The sequence below is a fragment of the Lepisma saccharinum genome, chromosome 1, assembly GCF_977018435.1.
Source record: "Lepisma saccharinum chromosome 1, izLepSacc3.1, whole genome shotgun sequence".
NCBI classification, from domain to species: domain Eukaryota; kingdom Metazoa; phylum Arthropoda; class Insecta; order Zygentoma; family Lepismatidae; genus Lepisma; species Lepisma saccharinum.
This window is the reverse complement of record NC_139229.1, coordinates 70,804,073-70,824,500: the sequence shown is the minus strand read 5'-3', so window position 1 is coordinate 70,824,500 and position 20,428 is coordinate 70,804,073. Positions and strand designations below refer to the sequence as shown.

Here is a 20,428-nt window from a genome sequence, read left to right as displayed (position 1 = left end):
AATGAACATCCATTTAAAATAAGGTGAAATTATAACAACTACGTATATGTTTTTGCTTATTCGGTTTCATTTTCGGCTGTGACAAAAGCGATAATTGTGAAATAGAAACTTTGAAGCTTATGAAATTGTACTTACAGTATCAAGAAAATCTATAATCTTCAGCATAAAGCAGCTCCAAAATGCTCGACACATCTAGAAGGACAGATGAATTAATACACAATAATAAAGTATAGAAGAAAGAAAGTTACAAACTCAATGAATTTTCAAGCTTACATCTTGCTCAAAAGAGGTAAAAATTGAGGGAACTTGATAGTTTTCCTAGGTATGGGTTGTCATTCAATGCAGATTGATGAAGGTTTGTACCATTTTAATAATCATACCACTTTCTTAATAACCATGTATGTCAATTTAATTATTCTATACATCACTGATTCTGTGAGTATCAATTCTCAATATACTGTGTTTATTATGTAGATTTCATATCGCTACTCTATCTTTAGGCAAATAAAGTGAACACCTTTGCAATTTAAAATACATGGTAAGGCTTCTCTTGGAAATAATGCACAAAAGAAAACGTTCTTGTTACAGATTTTATGATAGAAAGAATTTAACCCCCTAAATCCCCGTTCCAGGCACACCCTTGCATTTTTTTACAACATGATGAAGGGAATTTCAGTCATTTCGAGCTGTTTCAAGTTACATTTGCTAGCTGCTTTTATACAGGCAATATCTACAAGTAAAAACTTACCCTTAGAGCTTTAGGACTATTTGATACGTCCAGAGGCTGGCAGACGAAGCTATAGTCACTCACGCCAGCTTCAATAGTCTGGAAAAGGAGGATATGTAGAATTACAATCATGTATTTTGTCGTAGTGATAAAGCTGCCGCTTTCTAATCAAGGGATCCCGGTCTCGATACTTAGTGGAGGAACCCCACAGTGGTTCCAACCCCCTTTCAAAGTATTGGCCAAGTTCCAGTACCGATTAGCCTCGAGAATCAAGTGGTCTTAATGCAACCTTTGAGAAATAATATTTCACGAAGCGCTCGCTGTGTTATAAAAAGGATCACAAATACAGTCAAAATCAAGCTGTTTTAAAAACAAAGAGTGTGATAGCTAGGGAAATTTTCCATAATAAACAAACAGATGTGCAAAAACGATTTTAACTAGTCTACCTAATAAGAATGTAGGCTTCAGTTAATATTTAGAAAATAAAGTGTTTTTTTTTTCTAACGAGTATGCTGCAGAGAGCCAACTGCATAGCCCTTGAAAAGAAAGAAAAGGTTTTGACTCACCTCGAAAACTAACCACACATTCATGCCTATCTGGAATACATTGTACAATATAATGGCTGCTCTCAGCTTATACGGTTTCCTATTCGCCATGTAAGCCGGTCCCAGGAACTTGACGAAGTACAGATAGGCCAGGCACAAGAGAAATGTTGGAAAGTAGCTCTGCATGAGGAACCAATTGGCCACTCTTGGATCTGGAAGAACAGAGGAAAGTGTAAGCTGAGGAATGAGCACCAGGGTTTCGGAGCGGAGCGGATCAACGCTCCGGCTGCTGCACACGCTCCGGAGCGAGGAGCGAGATTGTAAGAAACTGTTCGCTCCGCTCTGGAGCGGAGCGATACCTTGAGACGCTCCGCTCCGGATCGGAGCAAAGGAAGTTGGAAAATTTCTCGCTCAGCTCCGGAGCGAGGAGCAAGATTCTAAGAGCTTGCCCACTCCGCTCCGGAGCACTCCGAGCTTGGAGAATACAAGTGTATACAAAAAACTAACGATCGAAGGTTACGAGTCGATTAGTAATTTTGTTTGTGGAATTCGTACGGCATTTGAACATCACCCGTTATAGTTGTTATAAAACTAATTATTATTATTACTAAAGCTAACGCCATGAAAATAGTCCCGTCAAGATCACGCCACCAACCTACAGTGTTGCCAACAAGCAAAGAGGGACATAGTTGCTCGAATCCCACTTCAAGTAGGCCTATTCTTGATAGTGTATTGTTGAGTCTAGAATCCACCAAAATTCCATAACAAAAGGTATTGTTTCAATGTATGTTGAATGTATAATGTATAATTGCAATGTATATTGTGATAAATTAATCCTGAAGCAAATAGAAATTGGTAATTCTTTTTAACAATAAGAGACTTCACTTTCCTTTACATCTATTCAAAAGAGCATAAATATACAACCTGGAAATTAATTTCCAAATTAACAACCTCTTATTCATATCTTTTACGTATACGTATGTGTGTGTGTGTGTGGTGGGAAGGGGGTTCTGAAATCTGGGCAAGTCCAAGAAATGTATTCACTTCATAAGCGTCTATTATATGACAGAAAGCATCACTGGGTACTCAATATCAGACGAATAACGAATTCCATATCCAATATTCCTGAGAGATCGTGCATGTGAGTTCACCTCTCAACGACAAATGGTGCTGGATTGAGCCGCGTTCATGGTGGTGTTCCCTTTTGTGCTTGTTTCTCTATTACAGTATATTTCTTTCCCATAGTTTCGGTTTCCTATTTTTTTACCGACTTATAATTAAGGATCATGAGAAATATACGATTGAAGGCAAGGCAAAGTTTATAGAACTGGAAGAGACAAATTGAAACTTTTAGTTAGTTGAAAGGACAATTGGTCATTGTCTATCACAATTATAGAAATAACTTGATCGAAATACTTGGTTGTGTTTTACATATATTTTTGTAATTCCTTTTCTGCGCCTTTTCATTCCTACTTGAACAAGTATAAATGAAAACTCGGCATGATTTCCTTCATTTAATTGTTTCCAGTATAGGACTCCCATGATTCCCAAGGTTTATGAGGGCCTCCCGATAGCGCAGTGGTAGCGTCCTCGCCTTGTAATCAATGGGTTCCGGGTTCGATACCCAGTGGAGGCACAAGTGGTTCGGATCCCACCTTGAATTGTAGGTCCAGTCCCGATTAGCCTTATTGTGCATAAAGTGGACTTAAAACACCAAATCAACCTTACAACCAAGGCTTATGATACATATAGAACTAAAGATTAAGGATTTTTCTATGGTGTCCTTGTACGAGGCGCATCCAGAAAGTAAGTTTCCCTATTTTTTAAAAAAACAAAAAACAACACAGTTTCAGGAAACCATTTATTGGCAACAGGTACAGCAAAGGTTCAGCTATTTTTCAACATAGCAACCACCAGAATCGAGACAGTTGTCGTATCGTGGTATCAACTTTTGGATCCCACTGTCGTAGAACTCTGCCGCCTGTGAATGGAACCAGCGTGTGACAGACGTCTTCAGCTCTTCGTCGTTGCCAAAACGCTCACCGAAGGACAGGAATTTCTTGATTTGCAAGAAAACGTGAAAATCGCTGGGAGCCAGATCAGGACTGTAAGGTGGATGATCAAACAACTCCCAGCCAAATTCCGTCAAAACAGCTGCTGTGCGCCGAGCCGTATGTGGACGAGCATTGTCATGGAGGAGCACAACACCTGCAGTAAGCATGCCACGCCTCTTGTTTTGAATGGCACGTCGCAAATTTCCTTAGTGTTTCACAGTAATGGTCAGCGTTCACCGTTTCACCTCTGGGGAAGAAGTCAATGAGCAAAATGTCCTTCCTGTCCCAAAACACGGTGCACATCACTTTCTGTACCGACAGCGTCTGTTTGAATTTCTTCTTGACCGGAGATCCACTATGCCGCCAATTCATTGACTGCTGCTTGGTTTCCGGGGTGAAGTGCGAAAACCACGTCTCATCGCCCGTGACGATCCTGTCGAGGAAATCATCGCCGTCATCATGGTACCGTTGCAGGAATGTCAGTGCTGCTCCTGAACGTTTCATTTTGTGTTCGGGTGTCAGGTTTTTCGGCACCCACCTGGCACACAATTTTTTGAACAGCAGGCGCTGCGTGACAATCTCATGCAACACGGATCGCGATATCTGCGGAAAAGGCTACTCAACTCCGTAATCGTGAAGCGACGTTTTCTCTACGATGCGCTGCCGCACCAGCTCAACCAGATCATCAGTGATGAGGGACGGACGCCCACTACGCTCTTCATCATGGACACTCTGACGACCTTCCGAAAACTGCCGACACAGCGACGCACCATCTGCTTACTCATAATGTTCGGCCCATAGACCTCACAGAGCTGACGATGAATGTCAATTGGCGCAATGCTTTGTGCATTCAGGAACTTTATCACCGACCGAACCTCGCATGCGGCGGGAGAAGGAATACGAGCTTCCATTTCGGTCCACTGCTGCCTCGCTACTGGCATGCGGCGGGAGAAGGAATACGAGCTTCCACTTCGGACCACTGCTGCCTCGCTACTGGCGCCGGGCGGGATCTGTCCGCCTGGCATATGATTGATACGTCTTAGCTCTGCTGCGCATGCGCAATTTACACGGCTCATTATGTTTACTTTGACGGGGAAAAAATAGGGAAACTTACTTTCTGGATGCGCCTCGTATATTGATTTCAATAATTTTAGTCAACTTATAATTTCATTAATTGAGACTGGTTGGAATGATTTCTCCATACGCATGGACGTCAGGAAGTTGTATCGCCCCAGTCGAATCTGGTCATGCTTCTTTTTATAAACAGCAGCGCAACATCTGCGCTAGTTACATTATCTGTGCCTTGCACGAAATTCGAACATTCTTGAATTAATCAGTAGTCTTTTTAGATTCAAAATAAATTATGTTGTGATTTTTTTCGGCATTGGAAAAATATTTTAAGAAGTTATGTAATTTACAACTTTAATAATAAAATAATAATTTTATGTAAATATTATAAAAGCCCAAATTACATGATGTAATTATGCAGATCCATGGATACGTGTAAATATCTACCACGTTTCCTTGGTATTTTTGCAACAACCGTTCGGTATAAAATTGGACCAGATTTCTGTATTTTTCGGCTTTCTTACCGGGTTGGCGTTAGGTTGGTATCACAGGTTAACCTCTTAGGGAGACTACCCGTATCCTAAATGAGCGAATCGGCTTATGCTTGGGCTAGTGTTGATAAACCTACTGCTTTCGAGCCAGGTTCTTGCGATACTATCAAACCGTGATTAATCTTGGACGGGATGCCCATTACAGATTTGTACGCAGATCTGTATCTGTCAATTCGATCAGGGATTGCTGATGATTGCTGATGATTGATTGCTGTAGAGCGACCAGAAACAAAAAAAAATCGGCCAAAAGTTCCAGCGCACCTTCCTCTTCATCCGTTCCACTCGCGCCTAAAGGAAACATGCTCCACCCTGCCCCTCCCCTCCACGCGTGAGTACGATCATAGTAGACAAACCAGTAGAGTACGATGCACAGGAGCGCAGGTTTCCACAACAACCACTCCGTCACGGAAGCCGGCATTAATGTACGTACACGAATATTATTCATAGTTAACCAGTAGGAATAATTGCGGTAGTCGTGTAGAACTACGTACTACCAATGCATATTACTAACATTTTACCAGAACGACAAATTTGCGGATTTACTGCTGGACTTTCATAGTTATCCAGAAACACATGAATGTCAGTTTGCAGGCAGCTCACTACAAGATACGTCTCACTTTTAGCATTTCCAGATAAACCTGATTCTGTTTACTGTACATTCCCATTATTCATAGTTGCATTACAGATTCGTGTAAATATATCTATATAACCGCATCAGAGCGTGCGTCTCGAAAAGCCGAACCACTCCGCTCCGGATCGGAGTGCTGTCGTAACACGCTCCGCTCCGGAGCGAGGGCGGAGTAGAAACGACTCTTCGGAGTCGCTCCGGAGCGCTCCTTTAGTACGCTCCGCATTCCGTTCCGAAACTCTGATAAGCACATGAAGAGTACAGGAGGAAAACCTGATAATTCCAATTTTATAGATTTGCTGTTGTTGATGGTAGTGTAGTCTTTTATGGAGACGAAAAACTCGTCAAGTCCTGTGAAATGTCAAATTATAAAAATGGTAAACAATGGTAGCTATAGTGATGAGTAGAGCTAGGATTTGTATGTAATTACATATTCTATTTATTTCTAGATAGTGCGGCAATTTAAAATCGAGACTGGTGCTGTAAAAAATAAATAAGTCTTCATAGAAAGTTACTTACCAGGGATCATTCAAAGTAGAATCCTCCTGCATCCACACATCGTAGCGCAATGCCTAACAGTGCATGGAACGATTGCTGGAATCCGTTTTGTGTAACGCTGTTTAAAATCCATGTTATAGCCTTCTTGATTGTTGGTACATCATAAAAGTAGAAACCTTTCAGTGCAGATTTTGGTTTACGAAATAAGAAAGAATCACACGGAGCCAGATCCGGTGAGTAGGCAGGGTGTGACAACACAGAGTCGATTTAGGGCCAAGAAGTTCTTCGGAATCACAGTCTTGTGATTTGGTTCACTGTCATGAAGCAGACGCCAACTGCCATCATGCCGATACTCGGGCCTCGCACGTGTTATTCCTTGCATCAAACGTTTCAGTACCTCAAGATAAAATGCAGCAGTAACAGTCTGTCTGAAATTTTAGTGTTCAGTAATGATTGTCATCACTTTCTCAACCAATTTTGGTGTTCTCACAGTCCCTGCTACACCTGAATGTTTGTCGTGTTCAATTGGCTCCTGTCCTTCACTAAAAAAGCCTGAACCATTCAAATACACGCGTACAGGATAAACAATTGTCCCTATAGACTTGCTACAACATGTGAAACTTTTCCGCAGTAGTTTTACCCAAAAGCGCACAAAACTTGATGTTTGCTCTTTGCTCCATGTTGAAATCACGACGCACTTTCACGAGAAGTGCCCACATTCAACAACGCCACAAGCGGCAATGTCGCTCAAGGTCAACGAGCTCTGCGTCGATTGTTCGTGACATACCCGTTACTTGTTTGCACCACAGAACGCATGCACAGTGGCGCCACCTACCGAACAAAAAAATCAGTTTCGATTTCAAATTACCGCACTGTGTATACCTAGAACACGAAAATGTCAACGAATTATGTAACTTTGCATAAGTTTTATGTTACATATTTTTACATATTTGCCAGGATATTACATATTTTACATATTTGCTAATTTACTTTACATAAAACAACGTATTTCGGAAATGTTTTCCTATCTTGATCCTTTGTCCTATATTTTTTATCTCTGAAACATGATGATGAAAATTTGTAGCACATGTGATGTCATATTTTCTAATCAATGATATGCTTATAGCTTACGGTCACTTAAAATTGATTGTAAAGTCGAAAGACAGGCTGAAGACATAAAAGAAGATTACTGGAACTGTTATTTATGGAAAGATGCTGGACTTTCTCCCCCCTCCCTTATGGTTACATATTTTCGTTTCGCTTTTAGGTTTAGGCAAAGCACCTAGAAACTTGGCATCCGTGGACAAGACTACTTTCCTGTACGTAGCGAGTTACAAAATATGATCCCTTGTACAAGATAGTACAAAAGTAACTATGTATTTTCATTCGATTGTTCTTTGTGTAGACACTTTTTTTACAATTTGTTTCGAAAGTTACGAAGATCTCTCGTACATATTTACATATTCTACAATAATTTGCAATGTGAAAAGTAATTAATAATTCACAAAATTTGTTTCTTAAATATGTGCACGTTGCTGTGCTTTTTTGAGTTTATATTAGGTTAGTCAAAAAGTAAATGCAATGTTTTTCTATTCTTCCGTAGGTTGGCTGTACAGCTTTCTGCGCTCGCAAGCCGATAGATAGTATCGTTGTCTTCGCCTGTGACAGGTTACAGAGTCATCACTTAAGTTCGCCCTGCAGTGTTGCCAAGTAAACATGGCTGCGCCACTCTCCGTGAGCACCACAGAAGAACGGCGTTCTGTACTCCGTTTTTTGTGGTCTGAAGGTGTACTAAGAGCTGAAATCCATAGAATACTTTCAGCATAATACGGTGATAATGTTTTACCGCTGCGAAGTGTTTACCAGTGGATTGAAAAGTTCAAAAGGGGTCGAACAAGTGTCGTCCAGCCACATCCACTACTGATGAAAACATTGAGCAAGTCCGTGAGCTGGTTCTGAATAACCGACGAGTGCATGTTGGTGAAGTGGCAAACCATATGCACGTTACTCATGGTTCTGCATATGAAATTATCCATAACAGGCTCAACTTTCATAAAGTCTGTGCGAGATGGGTCCCTAAAGAACTCACTGACGAGAACAAGCGAAATCGTGTGAGAATCTGTCACAAATTATTGGACAGACATGCTAACGAAGGTGAAGCCTGTCACGTGCCAGTTCCGACGACACAATGAAAAATGCTAGGAAGAAATGTTTCCCGAAAGCGACGATAGATGGCAGCACGCCATATAAAGAAGAGCAGAGCTCATTGTAGAAACTACTAGCGGAGAAGAGCGATTATATATATTATAGTAAATGCAAAATATATAAAGGAAGAGTATATAGCCAATTAAGATAAATAAGAATATGCTCGTATATGAAACAATAATGAAAGTTAATAAGTGAGCAAATGAATTCAGAAATGTATCTCCTTTCTGATCCTAGTGATCAAAATTTGATTTAATACCTCTGACGAGGAGAACATCGTCAGCTTTTGTGTTTGTCCGTCCCTCGGTGGCGCCGTGTTCAATTAGACGCCCCGAAGCACTTACGGTTGCGCTCCTTATTAAACGCACTGGGCCATAGGCAGCGCTTGCTGTTAGCGATCCTGGGCTATCCCCCTTTTTGTCGTTACATATGTAGGAGGTGGCGCTACTGTCAGTTTAGACGCCCCTAATCTTTCTATAATTATAGCTTGTATCGTTTGTATAATGCCAAAGAAGCGGGGAAAGCGAACGCATATATGTAAAAAATAAGATTACGCATTAAAAGGAAAGACAATAAATTAGAAGAAGGAAAACAAGAATAAGCGTTTTCCAAAATAGAAGGAAGAAGAGAAGAGGAAGCCTTTTCCCTAATCAAAGATAGAGAAGAAGAGGAAGCCTTTTCCCTAATCAAAGATTGAAAAGAAGAAGAAGCCTTTTACCAAAATAGAAGGAAGATAAGAAGAAGAAGCCTTTTCCCAAATCAAAGATAGGAAGGAAGAAGAAGCCTTTTCCCAAAATAGAAGGAAGAAAAGATGAAGAAGCCTTTTACCAAAATAGAAGGAAGAAAAGAAGAAGAAGCCTTTTCCCAAAATAGAAGGAAGAAAAGAAGAAGAAGCCTTATCCCCAAAATTGTGAGAAGAAAAGAAGACGAAGATTTCCTTTCAATTATACATATATTTATAAGAAGAATATAACCGACGTAAATTTGGAATCAGCATATATATGTATTTCAATGAATATACAAGCTTCGCTATATACAGGGTGTCGCAAAACTCTTTCAACAACGCTTGGTTGCTGGTAGATATCATAAAAACAAGTAACTTTTCCCTATAAAGTTTACCTCGAAAGCGCTTAGTTTCTGCGCATTAAGCGCTTAAAATCTATCCTGTACGTATGCAACCCAACACAGCAAACGCTTGCTCTGACATAACTACCAGGGGCGCGTGGCAGGGTTGCCACTAGCTTTCCTCGTTAAGAGAGACGACTTGAAAACAACAACCTGAGAGTCTTGCCTGAGCAAAATCCAAAACATTAATGATACTTACGATGTCTTAAGAGGCATTGACAGTATTTATAAACTGACCAAGACAAATAATGGGCAGACTGAAATTCAAGATTGCTCATTCTAAAATATCTCCATAATTGATTGATTGATTTGGTTTATTTTAATTCGTTTTTCTACCACCTTTGGCTAATCACGAAGATGAGGATGATATGATGAAATAACAAATGACACCAATGTCTAGACCAGGATTTAAACCCGAGATACCTGGCGCCGTAGCGATCTGTGCTAACCACATCACCACGGAGTGTTTCGTGTATCATGCGATATCAACAATTGCAAGGGCCATGTGAGATATGGGAAATCCACGAACGAACAAATGTAAACATGATGTGTTTGCTGCCTCGTTTCGAACACGCAGAGCCGCCCCCCGTGCCGGAGTGGTTAGCACATCGCACTACGACGCCAAGGGTCCCGGGTTCGAATCCTAGCCTGGGCATGGATGTTTGCGAGTGTCCATTCATCAAATTCATCATATCATCACTCATCCCCATCTTTGCAAATTAATCAAAAGTGGCAGAAGAAGCGAAGTAAAATAAAGCAAATCAATCAAATCATTAAATTAAAAGAGCATTGCAATTATTTCCTTATGAGACGAACACGATTAGCAATAACACAGATAGGAATACTTTTCTAATAAATAAATTGTAATAACATTACAGTCTGCGTGTTCGAGACGAGGCAGCAAACACATCATGCTTACATTTGTTCGTTCGTGGATTTCCCATATCTCACGTGTCCCTTGCAGCATGATACACGAAACACTCCGTGGTGATGTGGTTAGCACAGATCGCTACGGCGCCAGGTATCTCGGGTTTAAATCCTGGTCTAGACATTGGTGTCATTTGTTATTTCATCATATCATCCTCATCTTCGTGATTAGCCAAAGGTGGTAGAAAAACGAATTAAAATAAACCAAATCAATCAATCAATTATGGAGATATTTTAGAATGAGCAATCTTGAATTTCAGTCTGCCCATTATTTGTCTTGGTCAGTTTATAAATACTGTCAATGCCTCTTACGACATCGTAAGTATCATTAATGTTTTGGATTTTGCTCAGGCAAGACTCTCAGGTTGTTGTTTTCAAGTCGTCTCTCTTAACGAGGAAAGCTAGTGGCAACCCTGCCACGCGCCCCTGGTAGTTATGTCAGAGCAAGCGTTTGCTGTGTTGGGTTGCATACGTACAGGATAGATTTTAAGCGCTTAATGCGCAGAAACTAAGCGCTTTCGAGGTAAACTTTATAGGGAAAAGTTACTTGTTTTTATGATATCTACCAGCACCCAAGCGTTGTTGAAAGAGTTTTGCGACACCCTGTATTTTCTCTGTATTGTGTACAGTTTTCAGAATATAGATCCGCATTTAACTATATTCTCTTGGCCATAAAACTCTTTCTTATTTGGAATTCTCGAATAAAGAACCTATCCCCAGAGATAAAGATATTTCTATAGCCGTGGTAAATGACATTTAAGTACGTACCCCCAGGTGAGCATAGTGGCGCCCATAACGTGGAGCCTTACCTTAACTTACCCACGAATAAGATGTGGCAAGCCTTTTTGAAACGAATCATCACTGGAGATGAAACATGGATCCTTCACTCTTCGAACCTGAGAGCAAACGCCAGAATGGAAACACCCTGAATCTCCGGTGAAAAAAAAATCAAGCGTCAACACTCTGCAGGAAATGTGATGCTCACACTTTTTTGGGACTCAGTAGGGGTAATTATGGAACATTATGTGGAAAAGAGGATAACAATAAACAGTGAACGATACAGTGATATGCTTCCGAACAAGTTGAAGCCTGCAATTCGAAACAAACGACGAGGTCTATTGTCGGAAGGCATTCTTTTGTTGCATGTTAACGCGCGTTCCCATACCGCCGCCAACACCGCTCAAACTCTTCAGAATCTGGACTTCGAGGGGTTAGAGCATCCTGCATACAGTCCGGATCTCGCCCCGTCTGATTACCATCTGTTCGGTCCACTTAAAGATGCTTTAAGAGGCCGTCGATTCGACACAGATCAACAGGTGAAGGAAGCGGTGCATACGTGGCTTGCTGCTCAAACGAAAACCTTTTTTTTCTCAGGGTATCGGAAAGCTTGTGGAACGTTGGACCAAGTGTATTGAAGTGGAGGGGAACTATGTTGAAAAATGATATCATTGTAAGTTTTCTATTGTTCCTGTAAAAATTAAAAAAAAAGATTGCATTTACTTTTTGACTGACCTAATAAATTTGATACAAATTTTAATTTGAACAACTTATGTCTTGAAAATTACGTTGAATCCCCGCTCGGGTTTTTGGTTCCAACTCCCCGTTGTTAAGTTTTGGTACTTGAAGGGAATTTGTGTATAAAATTCATATATCGCTGTGCTTTAAGACGAGTTACTAGACCCCTCCCCAACTGGATTTTTTTTAAAAATTGCATACTGGATATATTTAATATTGCCCCTAAAAAGTTGATTTGCTTCAGGATTTTTTCCAGGAAGGATGTGCATATCTCCTTCCCATTTGAAAATCTGGAGGTAATTTCATGATGGGATCTTTAAAGATGGCCGCCATGAAGTGTACTAGCCCCATCTTGTGTGCCCCACCCCAATTACCCATATCCGAAGTTCCATCGTCCTCCTTCAAGACGTTTTAAAATTAAAAGAGTGGTTCTGGACTTTTGCCTCACCCTGTACTATGACTGAAATGAAATTATATGTGCGAAATATATAATTTTATGTTGGCATTCAATTTATAGGGGGACGTGGTCCCCTTTGGACCCCCCTTACGGACGACCATGATGCCTTCTAAACGATGTGAAAGTTTGTGGAATGATATACATTGTTTATACTATGTATCGGAGACTTGTGAAGAAGTTCGTGACTGTCGTGATTAATTAAATTGTCAAAATTAAATGAAGAAAATTACAGCCAACATTCATGCCAGAGGGATTACAATGTAATCTGATAGTTTCTCGTATTCGTTTACGTCATAAAATCATCTTCTTCGTCTCGATTATCAGAGAGTTATATATCAAATTCAAATTTTAAAAAATACAAATATTATACAATACTCACCACCCTTCGTGTAGAGATAAGTGACATTGTCACCCTCACGTAGAGCCTGTTTTAATACGGTGTTCATTTTGAAGATTACCTTTTACCAGCTGGATATTTCAGGATCTGAAATAAACAATTAATATACACCTAGAGATTTGCACTATAGTACGTAAATACACATTCGTATGCATTCAATCGGGTACAACATTTAACTGAACTCAAACAATAAGTATTTACTACTATTGGAATTCAAGAATGCAGAAAATATAATCCGATTTTTATCAGGCTAAATGGATTTATAGTGTTTTCACTGGCGTACACAGAGGACGGCTACAGTCCCCTTCGAAATTTTGAGGAAATCAATATTTTGAAATAAAAGCAGTGAAGAAATTGAAGAACTTGGGGAGAAAAACAGAGTAGTAAATGCAGACTTGCTTAAAATGGCCCCAGATAACAACTTTTGATAGTCAAATGCTATAAATATACGGAATATCTTATTCTGCATGCCACCCCTCCCCCTAGAAGGCAGCTATGCAGCATCCACCTTTGCAATTCCAGCTACCCCCGAAAAAAAATCCTGCGTACGCCAGTGTTTTCCACAAAGTTTACAATGCTTTCTACAATAACCTTTCGAAAGTCTATTTTAGAATAACTGTTAAACTGACAATTTAAATTCAAACAAAACCAGTAAACATTACACAATTTATTAAGATTATCGTTTTTAATCGTATAATAATTATGAAAACTCATAGTACCATTTATTCTTTGAATTAGCTGGTAGAATACGATAACAGGTGTCCTGATATGGTTTCTGAATTTTGCACTCCAATATTTGAGCTAACTCACGTTTTTGTTTTGAATATTCTTTAAGAATACTAATTGACTGAACTTTATATCTATTACTGACTATTAACAAAATATGTTGATTATTTTTTTGTAATTAATAATTTAATAGTAACAATTTCCAGGGAGCAGACCCCTGGTTCGACCCCTCCTGACCAGAGCCGGTCGGAGGGAGGGACAACTCGAGCACTGGCCCGGAGCCCAGCGCTTCAGGGGGCCACGAGCCAGATAAAAATCTGTGTATGGTATATTACGAATTGATAGAATGCTCCTGCTTCTAATTAAGCAACTATTGTGATTTTTCCGCACTTCGCGGATTGTTTTGACATGCTTTAAAAATATCCAAAATTACTGAAATCATATTTTAAGCAAATTACATGAAATGGTGATCAAACATTTCCATCACAAATAGTTAATATGCAATTATAGGATGAAATCACGAAGTGATAATATGTATTGTTTACACGAAACAATGTACATTCACTACAACGTTAAAAATTTAATGAAATGTTAACAAAGGAGAATCAGGATAGGGAATGTTATTGAATATGAATAAAAATTGACACTTTGATAGGTAAAGTAATCGCATGATATTGTAATTTGTGATTTAAAATAATGAACGGCGTACCAGTGTCACATGGGAAATGAAAAGAAACAATAGTTACGAAACATTTGTTAGCCTCTCATAATCCTTGGTTTAATCTTTTAACCTCCAACACATTTATATTTCAACAACTCTTAGGTAATAATGTGAAATATGTAAAGTAATTGTTTATTAATTGTAATAATGGTTATATTGTGATTATGTAGGACACACATACTTCAGACCAATGGCGGCGATTGGGTTCTAAAACCGGGGGGGGCAAAGACAGTATATTTCCCTTTGTAGATAAGGTTTAGCATAGTGCGGGGGTAAAATTGGCGAAAAGTAGGGGGCAACTGCCCCCTCGTCCCCCCTAATCGCCGCCACTGCTTCAGACTAAGAAACAATATTCTGTGATTTGTTTTAGACATGTGAAAAACTTTGGTTATAAGCCCAGCTTATATTATATGCCCCAGGACTCGAACCCATGTAGCCGGAGTGGTTATCACATCGCGCTGCGACGCCAAGGGTCCCGGGTTGTTCGAATCCCGCTCGGGCTTGGTTGTTTGTGAATGTCCATTCATCAATTTCATCACTCATCCCTGTAATAATCTTGAATTAGGCAAAACGTTAACCAACAAAACAACATTTATTTAACTTACAACTTCATGTTATAAAAACTACATGAAAGACATTCAACAAAGACAAAACACAATCTATCTCCAACTAGACTTGTTCACAGTATATCTTCTAAAATCCTTTATCTTTTTCTTAACTTCTATCAATTCTCTCCCTCTAACAAAAAAAAATCATTCATAGGTGTTGTTACCAAAGGTAATTGTAGTCTATCTGGTTCTTTCTTGTATCTAGAAGATCTTCGAAATTCTCTGTTCTCTATGTTCCTCGTTTGTGTATTTACAACTGCCTCTGGGTCCCCATGTCCTGGTGCTGTGTCTGTATACCTTGGAAACGTCCAAAAATCATAAAACTCCTCTTATTTCTTCTTCTCCTCCAATCTCTGACTTATATAGTTTTTCTTAAGCTTTCCCACTTGATGTCTGTGCACTCTTTTTGTCAATCCATTTCTAAGTTTCACTTCTAAAAGCCTTGCTCCTACCCTCTTAATCACCTGAGCTTTTATAAATTTAGGCACTAATGATGGAAATTATATTTATCCAAACTATGTCTCCTGATCTAGGCATCCAAGATTCTGCCTCATATTTATTATTGTCTATGGCAATTTGGTAAGTTGAATACACTTCTCGGCTGATAACTCATAACTCTTTCTGCTGGAGACATTCCTAATCGTTGCCACTTCGAAAATCTTATAGTATAAAATACTATCTAACATCTTTTTCCAGTCAATTCTACGTCCCTCATTTCTACTTTGAAAATATTTTTTTCTTAATAAGCCTTTAACTGTCTGCACCCACCTTTCCACTAAACCATTACTTTCCGGATTCCAAGGCTGTGAATATATCAATCTTATTCCATGCTTTTCACAAAATCCTGAAAGGCGGTCCATTATCTGACACAATAGCAGAAGGATAACCAAATATCTGGAAATTTCTGTTTAAACATTCTATACTTTCTTCTCCATTTGTCGATCGCACCTGCCATATTTCTGTCCATCTAGAGCAACTATCAATCAATAGTAAAAATTTCCTTCCTCCGTATTAAAAAAAATCAACATGTATTCTCTGAAAAGAAATTTCTGTTCGTTTCCATCCGATATATTTGTTTCTGGATGTACTTCTTTGAAAACTATTGCATTCTATACATTGATTTCCCAATCTGTTAAGATCCTCGTCTATTAAAGGCCACCAATAGAATTATCTAGCCATCGTCTTCATTTTAGCTTCAACACTGTTTCCCTGCATTCTTTCGGAATTATTATATGTCTTCCCCACATAAGGCATCCTTTATTCATAGTTATTTCATTCTTCCTTCTATAATAATATAAGATCACAGTATTTTGAAACTCTTTTGGAAGTGAATTAGGCCACCCAACATCAACCCATTGTACAACTTTTTATAAAATGTCATCTTCTTTTGTCTTCTTTACTATGTTATCTAACAATAGAGGTTCCATTTGAAAGGTGTCAATATAATATAAAGATTCCTCAGCATCACCTGTGTCTTCCTCTGTTGGCAATCTCGATAAAAAAAATCTGCTACATCAACACGTTTTGTGTAAACAATTGTGTATGAGTATTGTGATAATAACAAGACCCATCTCTGTAAACGTGAACATGCTAACGATGGAATTGCTGCCGTCTCGCCAAAAATATATTTTACAGGTAAAGAATCACTATAAACTATGAAATGTTTTCCATAAAGATATTTATGAAATTTTTTTATGCCCGTCACTAAAGCTAACGCTTTCCTTAAAATTGGCTGTAATTTCTTTCTGAAGGTGCTAGTGTCGCCGAAGTGCAGGCAATTGTTCTCAATTTACCCTCAATCTTATTACACAATTGAACCCCAACTCCTACACCACTTCCGTCTACTATCAGTACAATATCTTGATCTGGATTGTATGGAGTTAATATCTCAGCTTTTCGCAATGCTTCTTTAGATTGAGGAAATTCCGCTTTATGTCGATCTGTCCACGACCACACTGCTCCTTTCTTTAGCAATTCATAAAGATGTGTTATCTTCATAGCGAACTTTGGCATGCTTCTATGATCAAATGAAATCATTCCTAAATATGACCTCAACTCTTTAACGTTTGTTGGCTCTGGACAATTCAATATTGCTATCTTATTCTTGATTAAAGGTTGAAAACCAATACTAGATATCCTGTACCCTAAATAGTCTACCTCTCTTTTGAATAACTGACATTTATCGAGATTAACTTTTATATTGTAATATGTCAATCTATCCGAAACTAGTTTTGTGTTATTGAAACATTCTTCTTCTCCATGGCCTGTTATAATCAAATCATTCAGGTAGCTTTTGGCAAATGTATAATCTAACAGCACTTGATCCATTGTTCTTTGGAAAATCTGTGCACTGCAGCTTAAACCCATTGGTAACCTGTTATAAGTGAACAATCCCCATTTAGCATTGAGAACCAATAACTTTTTAGCACTCTCGTCGAGTAATAGTTGAAGATATGCTTTAGTCAGATCCAACAATACATATGTGTCTGCATTCACTAAAGAATTAAGTAAATCATCCACTCCTGGCAAAGGATAAGTTACCTTTTCTACCACTTTATTGACGGTTACCTTAAAATCAGAACACAGCCGTAGATCACCATTATTTTTCTTTACTACCACTAAAGGTGTACCCCAATCAGAATACTGAATAGGTGACAAAACTCCCAATTGAACTAAATTATCCAATTCAGTCTTTACTTTCGGTTGTAAACTGTATTTAACATCGTATGCCTTTTTGAATATTGGAACTGCTCCATTCTTGATTGGTATTGTAGCTTTAAATTGCTTAATAGGCTCACAAATATTACCAGAAAAAAACTTCTATGTACTTATTTATTAAGTATTTAAATTTCTGATTAGTAAAACTTGGTTGCTTAGATACTGTTAACAAACAACTGTCCCTAGAAATCGTTAACTGAAACCAAGATTTCCAATCTGGCCATAATTCATCCAACCAGGTCCTTCCTAAAATAGGCGTTTTCAATTTATTTCGGGAAATGTACAAGGGCATTTGTAATCCTCCATTTTCTAACTGCACATCCAGCATAACTCTCCCTACTATTGGTAGTGGTCTCCCATCTGCATTCCGTAAAGTGAGAACACTCTTTATAACTGGAATGTTCCTAAAATGGAATGGAATTCCTCATCCCAAACAGATACTTCTGCCCCAGTATCTACTTCGAATTGGACCTCTTTTTCGTTGCACATCAACCTAACCAAACAATTATCAGCTTTATTTTTAGAGCTATTCACTTCAACCTCAGATTTCTGTATAAATAATTGATTTTTATGTACGCTATTCTCATGCGAAGGATCACTTGAGTTATTATTATGCTTCACTTTGTCTAACTTACTTTTCTTATTAACGTACGCTGGTTGATCAGCTTCCACATGTACAACTTTCAATAATAAACTTTTCATAGATGTATCAACATCTGATTTAACCCTAGTTGTAGATTCATTTTTTAAAACGTTGCTATTTTTATTCCTACAGCACTGCTGAAAATGACCTTTTAATCAACATTTAAAACACTGTACATACCAAGCTGGACATTTGTATTTTTCGTGTACATTATTACACTTTGAACATTTAAAAACAGCTTTCTTACTTTGCTGGCTAACTGTTCTGTCTTTTTGTACATGATGTACATTACTGAATACCGTCTTATCTTTTTGATAAAACAACCTCACATCTTGCTCTACCATTTCCATGGTTGATGATAAAGATCCTGACTTTTCAAAATCAAGCTCTGGTTCAGCTAATAATTTCTTTCTTGTTACTTCACTACGTATGCCAAAAACTAATTGGTGTCTCATCATTTCATTAAGAAACGTACCAAATGAACAATTAGCTGCTTGATGCTTCAAACATATTACAAATTCAGATAACGTCTGCCCTTTCTCTTGTCTCAACAAATGAAACTTATACCTTTCAGCTATGACATTTCCTTTAGGCCTGAAATGGGTGAGCAATAAAGAACATAAATCCTCATATGACTTTTGTGAAACTTTTGCTGGTGCCACTAAATCGCTTAGTACGTATATCGTACACTCTTCCGCCAGCTACGGAAATTAGTGTACAAACTATTTTATCTGCTGCAATATTATTTGCCAAACTTGAATTGATCAAACCTTTCAATATATGTTTGAATATTGCCACGTTCCACATCGAACTGTTCAAAAAACTGTACAAGATTACTAACCTCCATAATTCATAGCTTCTTATTCATAATAAGACTAATCTTCTTATACACATTATTCTTGTTACCTTCGTTCCATTTTTATCCTCGTCGCCAATTGTAATAATCTTGAATTAGGCAAAACGTTAACCAACAAAACAACATCAACTTCATGTTATAAAAACTACATGAAAGACATTCAACAAAGACAAAACACAATCTATCTCCAACTAGACTTGTTCACAGTATATCTTCTAAAATCCTTTATCTTTTTCGTAACTTCTATCAATCCCCATTTTCGCAAATTAGCCAAGAGGCACAAAACGCGAAGTAAAATAAACTAAATCAATCAATAGAACCCATGTAAGGCCGGCCCTGCTCCAGGCGCCTGTTTCATGGATAGAAGTGTGTAGAAATGTTATGAATGTAAAATGTACTTACTTTTCACATTTCTTACGAAATTCCAGGATGACGAATCCTACACAGCCCTGAAATGATCTTATTTTCCACCACCTTCACGTTGCACCCACATATCTTACAGTTCCTGAGTTGGGACACTCTTCGCTCTACGAAAATAGGGCAGCATCTGGTATCGAGAAATGAAAGAAGGGTCTGGCATATCCGGGGTCAATGGAAAACCGTTATCCAAAAGAGATCGAATATTCATTGAGTGCATCGAAATCGTTCATACATTGTATGGTAAACGTAATACCTTTTTCTCACACAAACGTCATCTGAGCTAGCTCTGAAACTGTCAACACGTTGCAGCTTCCTCGAAGTTCAGTCCGCATAATTACTTCCTCTTATCAGATTATATTAATGATGTCCAAGTGAATTGGGTTGTGTGATAGGTTTTCCCTACAAAATGACCTAAATTGGATCGGTTCTTCGAAATGCACTTTTCTTTTAGGTGGATGAAGTCTGTTCGAGTGGGTAAACTAGAATGAAAGTTGAGGGGCTCTTTTGCCTCAACAAGTCAATTTATACAACTGATACTTTGCACGACTACTCTTAGGCGTAACTTGCACTTGCCCCCCAAAATTTTAAGATTAATAAATTTATAAGTTAACGATACTTTTATTAACCTCCTGGGACCTGGGGAAAAAGTATTGGAGAGTATATTTTTATAGGGTGTCCCAACAAAAGCGACGGATTTAATATGCTTAATACAGTATTTTTCTAAAAAAGAATGACAAGTATTTTTACATTATTACAACGGGTAAATGTTCCGATGTTGATTTTCGCAACATGTCTTGTGATTGGGTTCGTAACACTGTTCTTACAAGTTCCTTCATCAGTGATTGTTGCAGCTTAGTTGACATGGAGCGTTACACAAAAGGAACAACGAGTTTTGATAGAGAAAAATCATTACAAAAATGGCGAGTGTTATGCAGAGAGTGTTAAGAAGCTTCGTCCAATCCTTGAACGTGAAAGTGCGCCTACTGAGAGAGTTCATTTCGCAAGTTGATCAAAAAATTTGAGGAAACAGCTTCGACAG

The 20,428-nt window shown here is 38.5% G+C and overlaps 1 protein-coding gene across 1 annotated transcript in view; it reads right to left on the bottom strand.

The window, feature by feature from the left end:
* Positions 1–19,438, bottom strand: part of LOC145978850 (very long chain fatty acid elongase AAEL008004-like) — a 36,325-nt gene extending 16,887 nt beyond the window's left edge. The window contains exons 1-5 of the mRNA XM_083111774.1: positions 19,372–19,438; positions 12,680–12,784; positions 1,294–1,484; positions 749–826; positions 136–192 (exon numbers count right to left, since the gene is read on the bottom strand). Coding sequence (XP_082967900.1) covers positions 136–192; positions 749–826; positions 1,294–1,484; positions 12,680–12,746 — 393 coding nt within the window. The 5' untranslated portion in view covers positions 12,747–12,784; positions 19,372–19,438. The remainder of the gene's footprint in view (positions 1–135; positions 193–748; positions 827–1,293; positions 1,485–12,679; positions 12,785–19,371) is intronic.
* Positions 19,439–20,428: the final 990 nt, after the last annotated feature.